Source organism: Gallinula chloropus, assembly GCF_964237585.1.
Source record: "Gallinula chloropus genome assembly, chromosome: 17".
NCBI classification, from domain to species: domain Eukaryota; kingdom Metazoa; phylum Chordata; class Aves; order Gruiformes; family Rallidae; genus Gallinula; species Gallinula chloropus.
In genome coordinates, this window is record NC_140102.1 from 7,665,545 (window position 1) to 7,686,661 (window position 21,117).

The 21,117-nt window shown below is 39.8% G+C and overlaps 1 protein-coding gene across 1 annotated transcript in view; it reads left to right on the forward strand.

The window, feature by feature from the left end:
- LOC311198024 (septin-2) overlaps nt 1-20,826 on the forward strand; it is a 32,926-nt gene extending 12,100 nt beyond the window's left edge. The window contains exons 7-12 of the mRNA XM_084271901.1: nt 959-1,060; nt 1,865-2,010; nt 3,024-3,107; nt 4,078-4,135; nt 12,012-12,105; nt 20,048-20,826. Coding sequence (XP_084128027.1) covers nt 959-1,060; nt 1,865-2,010; nt 3,024-3,107; nt 4,078-4,135; nt 12,012-12,080 — 459 coding nt within the window. The 3' untranslated portion in view covers nt 12,081-12,105; nt 20,048-20,826. The remainder of the gene's footprint in view (nt 1-958; nt 1,061-1,864; nt 2,011-3,023; nt 3,108-4,077; nt 4,136-12,011; nt 12,106-20,047) is intronic.
- Nucleotides 20,827-21,117: the final 291 nt, after the last annotated feature.

The window sequence follows — 21,117 nt, forward strand, 5'->3', positions numbered from 1 at the left end:
CCTCTTAGTGGGTATTGAATGACTTTCACCAGTTTAAGTGGATAATAAACTTCTGTCTTTTTGATCCAAGAGGCAATAGGCACAGTCTAAAACCTTTGTACATATCAAATACACAAAAATACGCTTTGACATGAGCTGCATGGCTTTGATGCTGTAACTAATGAATCCCTTCCATGAATTCATTGCTTTTACTTAGTTTTTTCATATTAAATTCACTCTGGTTTTGTCTGCTTCTGTATTATTCTCCATGTAAATCTTCTGGGCTTTTGTAATGATTTACTTGATATATTTTCTAAAAAGGCATTCATCTTTTGTGCCTTCTAAAAAATCTTGAAGCCTGTGTTGTGTGTCACTCTGTACCTTGGGTCAAGTGTGTAGTTGTTAATCTTTGAAAAGTGCCATGCAGGAGAGAGAATTACAGGTGTTTAATTAGTTACACAGCTGATTTTCATAGCAAATAGTGTTTAAAGGTCCTTTTTTTTCAACAATAAAATGAAATCTTTTAAATCCAGTCAGGTCTAGCATAGGCTTCCTTTCTGCATTGTAAGGATGACATTGATTTCCCACTTAGTATTCATTTCTTATCTCTCAAAGTGTAGGTTACTTGCTGGGTGCTTTTGTACCTTCAACTGTTCTTTCCAAGATATTTATGGACTTGAGGTTCAAGTCTCTGTTGAATGAAGAAAAAGTAAAAATGCTGGGGGTGTTTTTTTCATAGGTAGCTTGACAGTAATGCCATGTAAGATAGTCTTCTAGGGCATATACTGATTTGGTAGTACATGACCTCAAAGCCTAAGTAATCGTCTTTTCTGCTAATGATTTTGTCTAAGCATTGTCAAACTACTTAAAGCAAAAAAGGTTCTGAGTTTTCTAGGTGCAACAGGCTAGTAAATAAATTGCATATAGTTTTTCCTTAATGAAATAGAATTTATTATTTATTCTTTTTTCTAAACATCAGGTTCTGGATGAGATTTCTGAACATGGCATTAGGATTTATCAGCTCCCTGATGCAGATTCTGATGAAGATGAGGAGTTTAAAGAACAAACCAGAGTTTTGAAGGTAAGTTTCACTCCTAATTTATTATTTTGTAGCAGTAGTTCCTCAAGCCTACAGTATGCTTAAAGGTGCTTTATTTTCATGTTGAAAAATTCAAGTTTTCTTTTGGATGTTAACTCTGAATTATAATCCTTTTTTCCAGTCTCTGCTTCATCAGAATTCCAAATGTAGTGTCTTGGGAGTTCCTTTTCTTTTATCTTTTAAATATAAGGACTCTTCACTAGGAATTGTAATTTTCTGTCTGTTTTCTGACTCGACCTTTTAACATGCAAGCAAAGAGAGAATGTGTGGGTTTTAGTTACTATACTAATTAAAAACTTTCCTCTTGTTAGGGCAGATAATAAAGGGTTTACTGAAGTAATTTCCTCTTTGTGCTGTGATACATTCTTCAGGCACCTTTGCAAATATCTGAAAAAAAAAAAAGTTCTCTCTTTGGCTACTTTAATCTGTATCTGAAGTATGTTTCTGTTGGCTGTTTTCCATGTATGATCTTATGTCAGATGACACATTATGCCCAAACTGTACTTCAACAACAGTCAAGTGTTCCTAAAGCAAAGCATCATTTCCTTTTGTGCCTCTGCTAAGGCAAAATGATCCTAAGAAAAGTACAGGTGTTAATGAAAGGTTATATATTGCCTAGGATAGGATTTACTGGTTTTCTAATGTGGAAGGATTTTAGTAGAGTGTTTTTTGCCAACATTTCTTTTCCCCTTCTCCTGTTAAGTCTTGTGCTTTCTTTCAGAGAAAAAACACAAAGTAACCAGGCAAAAGTCAAGAGAGTAACTTGCTTTGCTCTGTCTCAACTAGGCTAGCATTCCCTTTGCTGTTATTGGATCCAATCAACTTATTGAGGTGAAAGGGAAAAAAATCAGAGGCCGTCTGTATCCCTGGGGAGTTGTTGAGGTTGAGAATCCGGAGCACAATGATTTCCTTAAACTGCGCACAATGCTGGTGTGAGTAATGGTGAAGTTATCCCATCTCCTGTGGTGATGTAACTGGTACAATGACTAGAGAGTTACAAGAATGTGAACTCCTGAATCCAAAAACTAGCTCTGATCACAATGTAGTGTGACTTTTTGTTGTATGTCTGCTCCCCAGAACTGGTTTTGCTGTAATTCTCTGACTTCAGAAAATGTTTTCTGTATTTCACATTGTCAGATACGTGTGACAGTTCTTATGCCTTGTGTGAACAGTGTTTGATGGCTTCACATATAAACTGAAGTTTTTTTATAGTGCAGTGGGTGGGGCAGAGAGGCTTTTAAAATACTTCTCTGATTAAATTGTGAATAATAGTCTAAAGGCACAGCTTGGTTTTCTTGGCAGAAATCCTATGTTAAATACAATACTCCACCCCTTTATGAATTTAGCTGACGTTCTGCTTGTGTGGATGGGTTTCAGTGATTATTTTTATTTATTTATTTTAAAAAATGACGTCTTGCTATTGTTGGAAATGGATTTCTGCTGTGTGTTCTCTCCTGGGCAGGGATTGCCCTCTGCTGGTGATCGGTAGCAGGCATTTCCCCCCCTCCCCACCTCTTTTTAATTTAAAGTTGTTGTTATGTGAGCCAAGGAGCTCCACCTAGTTCTCAGTTACAAATCATACTTAATAACACTTCAGTTCAAAAATACTTTAGGAATTGAAGTATCTTTCTGAACGACTGCCTTAGCAATGTTCTTAACGCTGCCAGGACTGGTATATGCATCTCCTGTAAAGTAAATAGTAAGCAAAAGGATGACAGCATACTTTGGGTCTTTGAAGAATATTGGTGGGAGGACAGAGACATGAATTGAAGACCTATAAACATGAAAGCAGTGTTCTGCCTGGCTTTGTGGCAGGCTTCGTCTGTAAGGATTATTTTTCTAGTAAATACATCCATTATAGAAAACAAAAATAGAAGATAAAAGGGTGTTTTTCTTCCCTTTGACAAGAAGGACAAAGTGTTCAGTAGCTCTTTGCATCTTATAGAACACACATGCAGGACCTGCAGGAGGTGACCCAGGATTTGCACTACGAGAACTTCCGTTCGGAGCGGCTGAAACGAACTGGCAAGTAAGTACGTGCTTGCCTTTGGGCTCTGCTGCCTGAGGGTCTCTTTCCACTGTGACATTGGACACTCTCTTCCTCCTAGCTAATCCCACCAGTAACTAATCGCTGCTCAGTCTGTGATTTCAGCCTGTGGAGTTACTGGAATTTGTATGAAATGCTTTTCTTGACAGGGACTAACGTGTAGTGTAGAGTGATGCTTACAGACACCTGTTCTCGGATTTGTATTAATTCCCTTTTCTCTGTTCTTTTAATTGCAACGTGCCTACAGTAGTACTGGGCTGCAAGCAACATGGGTTTTTATCTAAGGATGCTTCCTTGGAAAAAATAAACTCTAGTAGGCACATTTAAATAGGCCCCAGCCTATCTGGCTAGGTAGAATGCTCCCTTTCCAGTTATTGATGGGCTGTCATGGTCTTTCTCTTGCTCCTTCATACAGAGTGAGAGAGAGAAGTTTAAACCAATCTTCTTCTTGGTAATGTGTTTGTGTTTGTGGTGTGTGCTTTTTTGCTTTTTTAATTATTTTTTTCTCCTCTCGGTGAAGTAATAAAAAAAATCTGTGTCTACGTGTGCTGCATCTTTTTTGATAGCAACTTACTCTTGTCCCCACTTTACTTAAAGAACAAGTAATCAGCCAAGCATTTTTGTCTTACAGAAGAAAGGAAATGGCCTACATGGCTTTTTTTTAGTGGTTGTTTTTTTTTGTACCATGATAATCTCTTCATTAGAGAAAATGGCAAAAAGTCCCCATAGCAGTGAAGATATTTAATTTTAAGAAACAGTGAATAGCAGGAGTCTGTGAGGTAAAAGTGATGTTTCACAAAAGGGGTGCATGGGTTTAAGAACATCTTAATTTCCCCTGTGCAGACTGTGGACTTTGTTATTGTTGTGTTAGCTGAAATGTGAGCCTTACATCTGTTCTTGGAGATTTTTACTTGTGTGTCTTACAGCATCAATGCATTCTTTTGTTCAACAGGCCTGTTGAAGAAGAAGTGGTAGACAAGGATAGAATCCTCCAGCAGAAAGAGGCTGAGGTAAGAGGGAGCTTCTAAAACTGTTGCTCTTTAGTATAACACACTGTATTCCAGTTCCAGTGTTGCACATCAGCTGCTGCCTCTGGAGCGTAAGATTGGAGTTGTGAAAAATGACAGATCTAATCTGAACATACAAGTTGCCCTTACAGAGTGTTTGGTTGATAGTCACTAGCGTGCTGTGAATGGTAGGTTGTGTGGGCTCCTGGTTGGAGGTGGAGTGTTTATCACATCCAGTTTGTATGCTAATTTTTCATAAGCATAGTTGCCATTTTTTTAAGTTCTGAAATCAATTTGTGTTTGTCAGCTACATGGGCTGCTTTAAACTTTGTATGTTGGGGTAGACTGATAGTCTAATGTCATTTCGTAGAATCACAGAATGTGTTAGGCTGGAAGGGACCTTTAAAGGTTGTCTAGCCCAACCCCCCCTGCAATAAGCAGGGACAGATCATTAGATCAGGTCGCTCAGAGCCCCATCAAGCCTGACCTTGAATATCTCCAGAGGTGAGGCCTCCACTACATCCCTGGGCAACCTGTGCCAGTGGTCTACTACTGATCTTAACTGAAGAACTGCATGGCTTTCTACAAGCATGTTACCAGTAAATTTCTTCCTATGTCATGTGGCTATGGAGTAGAAAAAGATGGTTGAGTCTTAAAAATCCCATAATATCTTAATGTGCATATTTATGCATCTTAATCTTGACTTGCAGCAAAATTCATGCTATTTCTGTTGTGCCAGTCAACTCAGGAATTTGATAGTTTCAGTCTTTGATTTCATACTCTCAAGTTATTAGCAGGCCTTTCAACATAAACATTTTTATGCTAAAGTTCTTAAAATTGAGAGATTTTTTTAGCCTAGCATTTAAACTCAAGTAGTGCATTGCCAATCTTTATGACTGCTTGCATTGTGAAAACCCAAGACGTGCTGCCAATTGGAAGATAGTGGTTTTTCTGTTGATCCTTCTTGTATCTAAGCCAGCTGGGGCCAAGTGCATAAATGGAGGAAGGCACGATTTAAAAGATCAGTGCATATATGCAATGATTTGGAGTAAGAAATAAAAAGGAACAAGCAGGTTTGTGTGTTTGAGGCAGAAGATTCAGACTCCTGTACATGGAAATTTTTGGAAAATAGCTACTTTGGTCTGCGTGTTTCCTTTTTCCTTTATAGCATCCATACTTAAAAATAGCTAACCCTGGTTAGCCATGGGCTAGCCCTGGCATGTTGACATAAATAGCAAAATATTTTCCTAAAAGGAAATGCAGAAGCAACTGATTATCACAATAATATGAATTACTGGAGATTAATTGAGCTGCATCTTTATCACTGTGTAACTTAATAATTTCAGCAGTATAAGCACACCTGATTGCCATGCACTTATGAGGTTGGAACTTCTGCAGGTATTCTGTGTGCAATTCATAGAATCCTAGTATGGCATAGGTTGGAAAGGACCCCAAGAATCACAGAGTTCCAAACCCCCTGCCATAGGCAGGGCCACCAACCTGCAGGCCTGGATCTACACAAGGTTGCCCAGGGCCCCATCCAACCTGGCCTTGGATGGGACATCCACCACCTCTCTGGGCAGCCTGTTCCAGCATCTCACCACTCTCTCTGTAAATAACTTCCCCCTAATATCTAATCTAAACTGCTTCCCATTCGCTGATGTGTGTGTGAAATACCAGTAGACCATCAGCTGATAGCCAGCGCTACTAGATGCTTTGAAAACATCAAGAATGTTGTTTGGAAATGTTTTGTGTTTTGTTGTTTTGGTGGTTGGCTTTTTTTTTTTTCTTTAATTCTCCCAAGATTTAGGCAGTAGACTTTAAATTCTCTAAGTCACAACTGTTCTTCTGTTATTTGAACTATATAAACTGTGCATTCCTGTCAGTTAAGTAGAATCTAGGGTATTCTTCTAGAACTCCTTGTCTTAAGGCTAAGGTCTGAAAAAGTTCTACTGTGTTTCCCCATGGAACTGTTGATATGACAGGCATATTATTATATGTTGGTCCATTCTGACTACTCTTGTATGAATGTATATAGTATTTTATATATAGATATGCTTGTAACTTTATATAAAATAAGATAAAGGAATGAAGTATTGCATATCTTGGATGACAGTCTCTGGAAGATTCCTCTGGGAGTAATCTTCTCTGAATAACTGCTGCTGAAGTTGCAGAAGATTAGGATAGAACTAGAAAAAACAAATAGATTTTTAACTTCTGTGTTCTATTGTCCCAAAGAGATCAAGAGGCTTTGCTGAATCTTCTGTAGATAAGCCAGTATGAAATCCCTTCATCTCCATATCATCCCTAAGGTTCAGACTGGGAAGAATCTAGGGAGGAAAGAGAGAGGCACAGAGGAAATGGGCTTGCATTCCACGGCCTTTGCAGAGAAAACAAATATCCATTTCCCCTCCTGTTTTGCATTCCCATCAGTAACGGTGCTTGAAATTCTATTTACAGTTTTGTGAGGTTTATATAACCTTGGAAGGAATGAATGTTTGGGCTGGTGCCAGGATCATCTTTATCAAGGCATCACTTTTGCTAAATGATCTTTTATTATGCCAAAGGATGTGGTCCTCAGTTCAGCAATTTGGAACTGCTAATTTGTCATTTTGGATTTATTGCTCAGTCTGGTTCTGCTTTTTTGCTGATTTGCAAGTGATGACCCGTTTTTCTGAGCTGGAAGTGAAAATGGGAATAAAGCTATCCCAGTTCCTTACTGTAGTTATCCTGCAGTTCAGATTATTTTGACATTGTGGGCACGAACTTGAAGTTTGTAGTGTTGTGCCATACTCTTCCTGTGATAAAAAAATCTCATAACAAAAACCTTTCAGTGTTTTGAGAGGTAATACTTCCAGAAGAATGTTAAAGCCATGATTACATGAAACAACAAGGAACAAACTCTGATTTTTCCAGTGAGCTACCCTGAGGCTTTGGGCAAATCCCTTCACTCCGCTGTCTCCACTGGGGTTGGTCAGCAGTAGGCTCAATGTGGTAGAATTAATCACGATGTTGAAATAGTTTTCTCTGTCCTTCAACATTCTGAGTGTGTTTAACCCTTTATGAGATGAGGTGAAGAGCCATGGTGGTTTAGTTTGGGAGTCAGCGGGGCACAGCTTGCAGTGGTGGGCTGCCAGGCCGGGGCCTAGCAGCAGCCCTCAGGTAGGCGAGGGTGGGATGAGCACGTGTGCAGGCCTGATATTGCTGGTATTTGGGTAAGAGCTTTCTTGAAAGATAAGAGGAAGCCATTTATGTGGAGACACAGCATGGCTGCTGCTGAAGGCCTGCAGACCTGGGAGGGTGGGGGGAAGAAACAGCTCTGAAGTTTAATTTGTGTTGTGGAATGCCTCACGCGTGGGGGAAGGAGGCATCCTTGGTGCAGAACGCTGCAGCCTTTGTGAAGTGATGTAGCCTTGTTCTCCTAGAGCCATCGGGAAAAGAGAATGCTTAGTAAGCAATTAACAGTGGGAATCCTTTGGAAGCTGGAGTGAAGAATAATTTTATTTAAGTAATAGCCTTTTTCTTTGTCCTTTGAGTTGTTCTTTGAAGGAGTAAAGCTTGCTGCACGTGATGGCTGTGGCAGTAGTGACTTCTGGTATTTTTAATGTCACTGTGGTCTATGAAGGACATTTATCTCAACTATCTCAGTCCCTTTTCCAGTATGGTGACTTTGTCAAGAGTGTTTTTTCTTGTCTTCACTTAACAAGATTAGTTGTACTCTCTGGTATTGGAAGTATTTTTAACCAATAGCAACTATCATGGGAACATCCTGGTGTACTGGAAAATCCACCGTCTGGAGTTTTCCAGCTTGCCCTATTCCTGCAGCCTCTTTCCTTGTGAACTTTTAATGTAAAGGCATGGGCAAAAATAACCGTATGTGGTGTGGGGAGGGGAAGCATGCCAGTGGGAAGTAGGTGTTGTTTGGTTTTGAACATTTCTTTTCCTGTGACAGATGTAGGGTTGTTGCTGAAAAGCTGCTCACCCTGTTCGGACAGTTGTACTCTTTGGTATTCCAGGCAGAATGAACTACTGATGGAATCACATAGGTAAAATGATAGTAGTGTCAGAGATTTCTGTTAATGCCTGGAAGCTGTTAGGAAGTTACATGGTTCACTTTTTGCTCTGTAACCTTAACTCTTATTTAAAATGTTTGTTTCCTTTCTGTGTTGCCACAGTAGTTTTGTGTAGGTGCTGCCGAGTAGTTACATGACAGTTTGAAGTAAGTTTTAGTCCTGATGTTAAGTAAACTAAGTAGAGTTTATACCAAGGTAAGGTTTACTGTTTTGATTTTTGTTATCTGGGGATTCACTGGAATTAGCTTTAAAAGATTTCCAAATGTTGTGCCCTAGCTTCCTCTTTGCCATGGGCACATGCTATCATGTTGGAGTATCCTTTCTTCAGGGGATGAATGCAAGTTCCCTGCAGAGAATATATTAATCCTGCTCTTCCAAGTAAGAGGGTTTACAGCTGAATGAGATCAAAGTCATGGTGTGCCCTTGATGCTTGCAGTATCCAACAGTGAAGGGAACACAGATGTTGATATGACATCAATTTCAGTCTTTTGTGTGATCTCTTGCAATCACCTTTATTAAGAGGATCGATTGTTTCTGTTTCTGCAGTAGGTCTAGTAAGGTGAAAACTCATGAGTTGTTTATACCTTGTATTGTAATGTGTGGGAATAGCTCTTATGTCCAGTCCTCTATGTGAAGAGAAATTGTGGATGAGTCTGACATGGTTACCACTTCGAGTACAATACAACTTAATTCTTCTTTTTTTAGTTTTATTTTTAATTTTGCAGGCAAGATGACAGGATTCTCACTGTGCAGATTATTTTGTCTCCAAGATTGCATTCTCCTCAAGTTCAGTTATTACATCTAACTGCAGCCTTGTAGTTATGCAGTGAGGTTTTATTGTGCGATACCATTACTCATAGTTTGTCTGCTAAGAATACTGTTAAGAGATTGAGTTGTGAGTTTGCTTAGAGCCCTTGGGAAGACATGGTCCTACAGCAGAAAGTGACTTCTGGGTTGCTTGTGTATCAAATGTTCAGTAAAAGCCAAAATAAGATGCTGATGCAGCCCAGGATGCAATGGAAGAGATAGGTGTGCTTGGATACCTTTTTTAAAAAAAAAAAAAAAATCTATGTCAATTTTCTTTAGGAAAAGGAAGCTTTAATGACAGCTTTAGGTCATTAAAGCTTTAGGTAACCTTTAGCTTGCCTATTATTCGCCACTGGAGACAACAAATACCCAGTTTTTTAACAGGCTTTGTGCCTGAAAGTTTTTCTGCTGAATGATGCTAAATTAGCTGCAGAAACCTGCCATTATTTAGCTGATGGATGAGACTAGCATTCCACCAGTAGATCTCAAAACCACCACATAAGAATGGAAAAGGAAAATCATCTTGCAATCTTAATGCTAGAGCAGAGTAGGGCTCCTAGTGCTTTTGTCCTACCTTACCTTTGAGTCATACAGAGCATCTTATTTCTTTCATGGTGTTGGCATGTTTTTATCAATTAAGGTTAAGAAAATGTGAGACTTGATGCTGTATTTAAGTCTTAAAATATGATACTGGTTATTTGCAGAATGCTGTATTTGAGCAATCACCATAATACATGTGCAGCAGTATCTTCCCCTGTGATTACTGAATGGTTTCTATTTTGGGAATGTTTCATGGCTCAGCTTGAAGTACTTGGGAAAGCTCAAGTAGGCGAGCTTCCAAAAAGCTGGTTTTGTTCTGATGGTAAATCTGCAGGGAGCCAGTACAAAAGACCAGGTGTCTTAGGTTTTTACAAGCTGATCTTTGGAAGTTTTCTGGGACCATGGAATCAGCACAACTTGCATTCCTGACACTTCCTGCTTACTGTTTTTTTCCCTCCTTCCTGCAGCATGATGCCATCTTTTTGATCAGAAGCTTTTTAGGTGTTGAGCAGAAAGGTATAGCAAGGTATATAACAATCATTCAAGGCTTAGCTGTGGCTCAGGCTATACCTGTGTGAATCTCCTTTTGTCAGAGTGTGCTTAAGCTGCAGTCACAGGAACCCAAATTGGCATCTACTGAACCCAGTGGTTCTGTAGCAAGAGGGATGGGTACCAGTATATATGTCAGCTAGTTTTAGACAAGCTCTGTTATCTCTGGCTATGCTGCAGGCTCTGCACTTCAGGCTCACAGAATCACAAGGTTGGAAAAGACCTTTAAGATCATCGAGTCCAGCCGTTCCTGTCCTGTCCTAAACCACATCCATGAACACCTCATCTACCGTCTTTTAAACACATCCAGGGATGGTGACTCAGCCCCCTCCCTGGGCAGCCTGTTCCAGGCCCTGACAACTCTTTAAGGGAAGAACTTTTCCCTAACAGCTGATCTGATGCTGCCGTGGCACAGCTTGAGGCCATTTCCCCTTGTCCTGTCTCCTGTCCCCTGGCTGAAGAGACCATCGCCCACCTCTCTACAACCTCCTGTCAGGTCAGTGTAGGTGGTGATAAGGTCTCCCCTCAGCCTCCTCTTCTCCAGGCTGAACACCTCCAGCTCCCTCAGCCGCTCCTCATATGAGAAGAGGTTCTTGTCTTTCCCAAATCTGCATCTAAGGCCAGGCAAGAAAAAGCGATAAAGGCATCTGCAGTTAATTTTTCCCTCTTCTATGAAGTTTCTTTCCGCTTTTTCTTTTTAAACCAAACCAGCTCACCACCACATACATGTAGACAAGTGTTTATCACTGGGGTTTTTTATTATTATTCAATCTGATGAAATAACTAGTATCACAGTAGCCAGTGTAATTGAATGGGTGAGACTGATACACGTGTTTAAACACAGCAGTGCTTTTTGAGTTGGAGAAGTTTGTTTTGGTTTTTTCCCTCCGCAGAGAATAAATGAAAGCAATTCTTTTAACTGCTTAAAGGGTAGAAAAGCTGGGTTTATTAAAAACTATGCAGCTATTCTTAGAATAATGAAAACTTACTATACAAGCCTCAGATTGTTACATAATCTTCAGTTTGAAATGGACTCATTTTATGCAGTGCGTGTGGAAGGTGCACCCTGTTTCTTTTCAGCTTAAAGATAAGGCACTTGCACTTCTGTATGTGGAGCTTCCTCACCCTCACCTGGAGGGAAATACCTAGCAATTTGTAAACCAAATGAGGTGTATTTGCATATACACTTTGAAAATCTCTGTTAGTACGTCTTATTTTTTCTTAGGAATGTTAAATAAATGTTACATTTTAAAGAGGAAAAAACCAGAAACGTTGTATACAACTGGCCTTTTATGAGATGGAAACTAACTTGGGTCATAAGAAAATGCCTTCAGGAAAACAGAAAGGTCATTGTTTAGATGCAAAAATATTGGTGCTTAATATGTTTAGTCTGTCTTTCCCAATGTTGTAAACATTCTTCTGTTTTGCTTTTGAAGTAGTTTTTAAATTTTGTCTGTGTGTTTAGCTCTTAACTCTGAAAATTTTTAGCAACAGTATCTGTCTGGTTACCCCCAAGATGAGTATTCATGCTTTCCAGGCTTCTGCTTTGAGCACTTGTATTGGGACAAAGCCGCCTCAGCTCATTCAAGCAATGTATCTCTGTACACACATAAGGAGTGTGTTTTCTTTCCTGTACATTAAACATTAATTCACAGGTCTGAAAGCTTCAAAAGATTGGGATTTTACTGCTTTGTCTTCAGTATTCTTACAGCTTGGTGAAAGTTAGATGGAATGCATTAAAGAGTCGGAGATGGGGAAATAAAAAGTATGAAATCATGCAGTTAATCTCACATTTCCAATTTACAAAGAGGCAAATCAGCTTCTGCCATGGGAGAAAAAGTTGTAAAGTTTTTTGGATTTTGGATTCCTTGTGAAATTCTTTTAAACACGTGGGTGGTTTTCTCTTACAGCTGCGCCGCATGCAGGAGATGATTGCACAGATGCAAGCCCAAATGAGGATGAAGCCTGGTGATGATTAAGATATTTAACATCTGGATGCATCAGGTATGACTTTTGTTATTTGTTTACTCATCTTAGGTAAGACTTTCACAATGATCACTGTTAAATTTGCACTTCAGACTTGCTTTTACATTATTTACAGAAAAAAATCAAGTGATGTTCTGGGTAGACTAGAAAAAGAGATCTATGCAGTTGTTACCTTTCCAGCTGGTCTTAAGAGCTGGAAATGTTTATCTCTGGTGCCTTGTATTTGGATCATCTGGCTTTGTTTCTCTTAGCAAAAATTGCTGAGAAAATTAATTTAACTATATATAAACAAAAGTTAGAGTGTTTTGGGGTATGTAGGCTGCTGAATTTATGGCAGGTTTTTTCAAAGAACCAAACAATTTTAGATAAACTGGTTACATGTAGTGAATACAGACTCCCTTGATGCCATGTGAGAGGTATATTAGGTGGGATAGCAAATAGTTAGCTTTTCTGGTATAATTCTGCAGCTCTTCTGGTATAATTTTTCTTTTCAATGTAAGAATAATAAAAAAAAGGGTATGAGGAGTGTTGTTGCTCAATACTTCAGTTTAATACTCTAGTTGTGATTGCTGGTCTTCAGGAATGTAAAGCTTGAATAAAATGGATTATATTATCCCTTATGACCTTGTGGCAGCTGCCAACATTCCAAGCCTAAAATAAGGAGATTTTTTTTTGTTGCCTTTATTTGAACCTTCAGTCTTCCTGTTTATATTTTTTTTAAAAAAGAAGGGGGAGGAAAAAAGAAGAAAAAAAGTCTCCTAAGGAATAAACTTATTTTACTAGATTCTTATTTAAGCAGATTTTGATGGTTTTACTTGTATATGCACCGAGATCTGTGATCTTTAAGTAAAGTAATTAAGGGGGCGGAAATAACTCAAACTCAGGTTTCTTCTTGTCACAATTCCAAGTCTTGCAGATTGAGAAGTCTTCACATTGTGTCTTCCAACTTCCATGCTAAGACATATTTTCCCAGAGTTGGAAATCTAAACAGTGAGGATAATTTTGTGGCTGATCATACACTGTGTGCAGTAGCAGTGTCTGACTGAAAGCTCTTGCTTCCCCAGGCAGGAGCTGGTAATTATGCAGCCTGTTAAATATTTCAGTCTGAACTGAAGGTCCTGAGTTTTCATGGTAGCTTTTCATATGGCCAGACTCTGCCTGTGAAAATGGCTGTTTGATGCAGGAAACCTTATGTAGTGTAAATTATTATCACTGATCTTTGCAAAGGAGCTCAATTCCTTCTGTGACTTACAAATCACACTTAATCACATGGCATCCTTAAGGATGATACTCAGATATAGGATGATTTTTTTTTCCCTTACTAACAGGTTTGTCCATAGCCACAGATGGCAAACGAGAGGGATATTTTCAGAGCTCTTCAGTTTCTAGATACTGGATTTGCTGTGAAATCACTATCAGAGGGCTAATGGGATGCTGTATTCCCAGTAGTGGTTAGCTAGTAATGGCACCAGAATTCCCTGTGTTTCACAGCTTCTGGCAATGCTGGATGTGGTATTTATAAAAACAAACTGGAGCATGGTTTGTCCCAGGCTGAATTTGCAGCCATGGATACATAAGTAAACAGAGTTCTGAGCGTACTTTTAGGCAGCCACGTGAAAAGTGACTTTGTTAGATACTTCACATTGCTAATCTGGAATAGAGTTTGGAGCACTAAATACGCTCAGCAGGAGAGCTTTGCAGGTTTAACTAAGCATCCATACGACTTTGTTGTGATTTAGTTTGAACTAAATCTCCAAGTTAGTTGGTCTGAAATACTGAAAGTGAACAGAGTTGAGAAGGATTTGAAGGAGATCTTCCTTCATATGCTGAGGTCCTGCTGTTTCTTTGGAATCTGCTAAACTATGTTTCTGCAAGTCCTTTGGAAATCCCATTGTTTGACAGATTGCTTTCAGGAAAGAACTTTGAACTTCTTTTGTGTTACCCTTGAGATACTGATTGATAGACTTCTAGCGTAATTTGTTGGTTGATATTCACAGTCAGAACTGCAATTGCAGTCCTGCTAAACCAGAGAGTTGCTGTATGATCCTGTCAGCGTGTTGAAGGGAATCCTCACCTAGAACTTAGCCTTAGGGAAGTTTCTCTCATGCATGTTAACTGACTTTGGAATTTAAGAGGAATGATGGTTTCAACCTCCAGCATTCCCATCAGATGTATTTGCTGTATTTTATTAAACTTGCTATTTCCAGAGAAGCTAACAAACTTGTAATTAGCACTAGTTAACAGAACCAAATCGCCAACAAATTTAAATATAATTTATATTAATCTCTTTGGGTTTTCCCAGCTTATCTTGAGCATCTCTCAGGTTCTAATTTAATGAGAACTTTAAAAGATCAGTTCTTCTGAAAGCATGGTCTGTCCTCCAGTTGCTTTTTCTCACCCTTACTTTGTGCTGAGAAAAATATATAATGCTATAGATAACTTATGTAAAACATAGCATTTTCACTCTTTCCCTTTTGGATAAATATGTTTTCATTTATTTTTCCCAGAAGTCCCTTAAAAATATTTCCCCTTCCTAAAGCACAGATGCAAAGAAGTTTTCAGATATTTTGGGAAATGAGAAGTATGGTATATATGCCTTGATAGATAAGAGCCAGAGCATAAACAGTAGGATAATGAAATGTGTTAATATCCAAATATGTGAAATACCCTCTTCTGATTTCAGCTGTACTTCAGGGTGGGGAGAAGATTGCTGAATGCTTTGGGGTTTTCTGGAAAGAGTCTGGCATTGCATAATGATTAACAAGTTCTAAACTCAAATCCTTGCCAAAAAGACTGGTGAGCCTGTATTATTATAAAGTGCTACACAGATGGGATGGGTGGAAGGTCTGGTCTGCCTGATCCCTTTTCAATAGGGGCATCTTTAAAGGTTTTATGGAAAGAACAGAGGGAGAATTTACTTCAAGCAGTTTACTTTCAAGGCTAGAGAAAGAGAAGCATAAGGGGAATGACAAAGGCAAAGATTATACACAGAGAGCGTATCCAAAGTTTCCAAGGAAGGGGGACAGATTTCTTGCAGTGGAGAAGTAGAAACACAAAGAGGAGCACTGGTGGGACTGGGTTAGAAGTAGGAAAGGAAGATGTTTTTGGAGACAGTAGTGACTGAGAGCTTTTGAGAGCAGCCTTAAGGAAGGTGTGACCTACACTTTGTCTGTTTCCTCTAAACATTTCATAGCTTCTGTCTACAAATGTTGGAGGTGTTTGTAGCTTCTGTCCATGTGAAGCTCAGTAAAGGCTGCCAAGACAAGCTTGATTATTTTTTTCAGATTTTTTTTTCTTCTAAAATTCAGGACACCACTGTAAAGCACAGGAGCTCCCTGCTTCTTATGTTTGACGTTTCAAATGAAGGATTGGAGAGGCAGGAGATGAAGGGGTGGAATAAGTTACCAAAACCTCTTATGTGGATACTCCAATACAAAATGCTTTTGAAATAAGCCTGCAGTAATTCCAACAGCAAATTTTCTGGTTTCTCAACTTGCCCATCTCAGATGAGCAGCTATTATGAAAAGCTGGAATTGTTTTTTCAAACGAAATGGTTACTGATGGGCGTTCCTTCCGTTTCCTTCTCTGTTTCTGAAAGCATAGCTCTTTGCAATCTGTTTTCCTCTTGTTATTCTCACAAATCTGGATTGTCTGTTTTCTACTAAGCGTCAAGATCATACTGGGACAAACCAATAACAGAAGCCAGGCTATGGAAAACAAATATAGCCAGCTGGAAATGTAGTTATGGTTAGGGAAATGTGTTCAGAAAAAAAACCAACCCCAGCATCTTGCACTTAAAATATCTGTAGGATGTTGAAAATTCTTTCAGTACAGCTCATGATTTCCACAAGTATTTGAAAGCCTCCTAAGCTAACAGTGTTCTGATTCTTGATAAGAACAGTAGTAGGGGAACCAGACAGCTAGTTCTTTCTACCAGTGAATTGACATCATGTAAGAGAACAACACAAAGTACTGTCATGGCAACCAGCTTTCTGAAACGATGCTGCTGAATGTGGAATTGATCTGATGAGAAAAGTCATTTGAGGAAGTAAAGATAATGTTGTAGTTTTTGGCAGCTGAAATTGAGAGCCTAGAGAATGTGCAGCTTGGGTGAATGTGAGGCACTTGGAACAACTGCCTGGCACTGCCAGTGGATGTTTCTCTGGCCAGAAACCAGACTAGAAGAGTGCCATCATGTTCCAGCTCTTTTCAGCTCCTCTAACTGTGGAGCTGTTCAGCAAACCTTGCGTTGATGGGCTAGCACAGATTTTCATTTCCCTCCTCAGAGGGAAATCAGAGTAGACTTCTGATGGAGGTTGTTTTTCCTCTGGTACTGTGCAACTGAAGTGTTGAACTTGTGTGGCTCCATAGGACCTAGACGTTAATGTGTATAGGAAGATCTTAGCAGGGTCCTCAAGAGTCACCTTATAGTTGGTGCCCACCTGCCCTTGCGTATAATGTGCAGAGAGCCACATGAGAGTCATGTGATGACTTTTCACCCTTGATGTATAGAAAAATAATGCTTTCATTTGAGGCTGTTAATCTAAAAATAGTATCTCAGATCCCCCTGTTAGTCCATGCTGCACTCAGTTGGTGAAACAGTCATGTTCCTGGACTGCAAGTGGGACATAAAAAGAGACATTGTTATACTTGCACGGTGAACTTGGCTGTTCCACAGCATCTCTCCCCATGACCTTTGACAGAAAATAAGTTGTGCAACTCGTGCCAATAGGAAGAAGGTAGCACACTGTTAAAATTGTAGCCTTCAAAGTGTTATACAGAAAAAAAACCCAAAACAACAAACTATGAATATGATATGTAAGTCTGACATATTGCTCAGGTCTATAGCCCTCCTGTACTTAAGAGTCAAAAGACAGGTAATAGTTAAAGAATCTTGCATGGATTTTTATCTCTATCCAGAATTTCCAGGAGTTTGTCAGGACTTACTTCTGTAAGGAAAATCCTTACCCGGAAATAGTGGTGTACAGTTACTGACACTGTAGGATTTATGCATCTTGAAAAGCAAATTCCCATTGAGACCAATTTCCAGAACTGCTGTGCTTATAGAGGAGAGAGAAGTGGTCTCCCCGCCTCCCAAAAACCAAAACACTCTCTAATTTGCAAACTTAAAAGCTTTCCAAGGAATTACATAATGTTTGCAAACCATTTTATTTGCATACCTGTTATTTGCATACACAAATGGTATTGAAACACCCAACAGCAAATTTTTCCTATGTTTTCACATTACTGCCCAAACTGTATCTCAGTTAATTTGGTCAATAAATTGATCGATGCAGATTTGGTCCATTTTTGGCAACTGATCCCAGTGAATGTAAAATTCCCAATGGGTCTCTGCAGAAATCTTGGTTTGTGGGGAAATGTTGGGGTGAGTAGAAATAGATTTATTTGCTTTTCAGTGATGTGTTGATGCCTCAGGAAGGACACAGTCTGCAGTGGGTACAGGGATATTCTCAGTCCTTGGGCACACAGGCAGTGGCACCTTGCACTCTGCCTCTGAGAAGTTTGGTTACCCAGGAATGACACAATTGGCGTATTACACCTCTTCCTGTGTCTGTGATGTGCTGCAGTGTCCAGTACAGCTGTTGGGTGCATATGGGATGCGGGGGGTAAGGGGAGGTGTTTGCTACTGGAATTTCTCTGGCATTAGTGGGCCTGAGGAGTGGGGTACACAGACTTGAGAAGTCTGTGCCAAAGCCTGCCATGGTGTCACACAGTACCTGTTAGAGAAACAGTTCTAGAGTTTGGAGCCAAGTGTATATATTTGATTCAGGAGATACTAACCCTATTAGCATATTAAATTAACTGATAAACATTGGAAAGCAGTCCAGAGCCTGGTTTTATGACTTAGCAAGTATCATCAGCCAACTATATATGGATATATGTATATATATGGATATATATCATCAGCCAACTATATATGGATATATATCATCAGGGGCAGGATAAGGTGTTGCTACAGATTGTGCAAAAGGAAAAGGACCAAACTTGAAGCAGTGAAGTCAACAGAGGGTGACTGAAAGATCAGAAACCCAAAATATTTAGGGGTGTGAGTGATAAAATGAGTCAAAACTAGCTAACACTACCATGCTGGTGTCATCCAATACTCATTCTGTTTTGAAAGCTGCCATTTCTCAGAGTTCTTGCTAATGACTGGACACTCAAGGGCTGTAGCTACAACAAAAAAATGGGTGCTATTTGAAGGAGAAGAATTTAAGTCAGTGAGAAAATGTAACTGTTAATAAAACAGATTTTTCTCATTAGGAATTCAGAAGAGAGATGGGGAGATGTCAAGTTGCCCTGCATTGTAGGGATGTTCTTGGAAGCAGCTGGGGGGGAGGCAAATCTATTCCTTCCCAAAGTTTTTGAAACCTTTACCAATACAGGCTACTGAGCTGTCTAATCATGTACAGCAGGGTGCAGGCATGTGTAGTGTGAGTTATGCTACTTACTGAGCAAGTTCTGTTTTAATGGTGAAATGGAAAAACGTATCATCTTTCTTAAATAATGGCATAAATTCACATTGCAGATGGAGGCATTTATTAAAGATCTGCCTTGGCTGGTAAAAGGCGTGTGGGGGACTGTAAGGTTAGTCTAATACCACTGGAGATCAAATTTGTAACGAATGGGATCAACCAAATGCATCATAAAATGCTGGCACATAAGGGCATTAGGAATAAGGAATCACAGAACACTTTGGGTTGGAAGGGACAGGGCAGTGAAATGAATTGATGCTGAAAATGCACAAATACTTTGAGTTCTAAGAGCATATAAAATGTGGATATTGTGTTGCTAATGCAGGCAACATCAGTGCACAGCTGCCAATAACCAGTCCTCATGTTTCTTGGCAATTCCAGTCTTTTTATGAGTCTGAAACATGGTCTGTAACAGTTTAGGGTCAGGCAGGCAGTGGCAGTAGTGTAGTTTCTTTTTCCTACTCCAAGTAACAGTGAGGCACAACAGGCTGAGTTGGTTAGCAAGGTACAGACTCAGGCTTTGAAGCCTTAATGCCAGCTGGCTGGATCTTGTTGATAGGGGAAGTGATGGCCTCCAAATGTCACCTAAGTGTGCATCCCACTGTGAGAAGTGCAGAGAGCAACAGACCCTGTTGTCAGCCTCCCTTGCTCCTTATCCCAAGTGTACTCTGCATGCAGGTTGCACTGGACCATACAAGTGAGTTGACACAGCAGTGTCTCCTAGGCTGTTTCTTCTGTCCAGATGGATGTTTACATTAAGCTATTTTTTCCTGTTGGGAATGAGTGTTTTTGTGACTGGAGAAGTCCCAAGTTCCAGATCTGACATGGCTTCTTTAAGCAGGGTCCGATTTTCAGGGAAAGCTCCAATTCTGCTTTCTTTGCAGCAGCCTCTTTGATTGGCAGGTAGCTATAGAGACAAACCCAGTAGTTATTTTTGGAATTACCCACCGGTATCCCTGCTTTCAGCCATGTGAATACTGCTGTATGACTGCATGAAAGGAATCTGCTTTCCTGTTTTACTCAAGCAGTGTCATAAGGGTTGTTTGTGCGTGACGTGGAGCTCGCCGCTTGCTTTTAGCCCTGTTTAGATAAGTGGTTCTCATTATCCTCAGCAGAAGTAGCGCTTCACAGAACAGGTTGACTGAGGCTGGTTTCTTGCCCGTGCTTGTGCCCAGATGGGCTGTAACACAGTTCTTTCACTCAGAGGGGGATGTGGGTGCTGAAGAAAGTATGTAACTAAAAGTGATTCTCACTTAACCTGCTCTATTAGACGTTTGGGATAAATATTTGGGGCCAAACTGCATCTGACCGAGCTGATCTAGTTCTAATGCAGGTCCCTGTGATGAAATGTGATGTTCCCTGGATTACGCTGCTTTGCTCAGAAGGGCTCAGGCTGCACCCAACGCTCTGACAGCCCTGAGAGTTTGTCCTTTCTAATGCTCTTTGTTTTCCACTTCTGTTCGCAGCAGCAGACAGCTCTCTGAGTGGATGGGTGCTCTGGGTGCTTTGACCGAATGGTAACGTTAAAAGCAAAAGCTGGATGCCGCAGACCAAGACCTGCGTTAAAACAAAGTCTGAAGATCATGTTGTGCAGTGGCTTGTTTTATATATTCAATGTTAATCAAGTTATATTGTATCTTTTTTTTTTTTGAGTCTTTTTGGTAACACTGTCTTCATACTTATAAACGTGGGTTTATTATCCTTCCTATACCTTTTTATACAGCAGCTGATATAGTAGGCTGTTTGGACTAGTCGTTGTGATGGGCTTGAGGAGTTAATCGTGTATCTGCTGGGTTACTCTGAGCAGTTTTGTGATTAATAGTAGACTTTTTGCCTGTTTACAATAGACACACGTGTGTTTGCACCGTAGCGTAACTTCTGCTCGCCGTCCTAAGTCATTGTGTACCCTATCAGGTTTTCATCATTTTCTCTGGGCTTTGGTTACTTTTGAATCTTCATCTCTGGTTTGTTTTTGTGTGGTGTATGAGAAAAACATACAAAACACAGATGATTCACCAGTGGTGTGCAGGAGCTGACTTCTTCTAAATCATCGTGCCTTAATGTACTGTAAACACTACGCATGCCAACAACCTCTGTGGATGCCTCTGAAGATTCGTCTTCAGGTCTCAAGTGTTGATGGAAAGAATTTGTCACAGGCATTTTTATCTGTCAGCTGAGCAACAAACTTTTTATATACCATATACCCTAACTTTTGTTGAAGTTTTGTAATAAATTGTATGAATGTGTAAAATGTTGGATTTTCAGGGTGTTTTTTTGTATTTTTATTGACTTATTTTGGGCTTTTTTAGGTAAATCTGTGAAATGTTGTAGTGGTGGTGTGCACAGTGCGTGTTCAAAGGAATTGGGGTGTTTACCCTGAGGAATGGAGGCATTTTCTGGAATTTGTCTGCGTACAAACCGCTTTGATTGCGTTTCAAAACAACTTGAAAAGTGTTTTAACTGCAGGTTAAGTAGCAAGGCTTTGCATCCACTTTATTTTTCAGAGTTCATTAGGCACCTACTGACATCTTTTAGG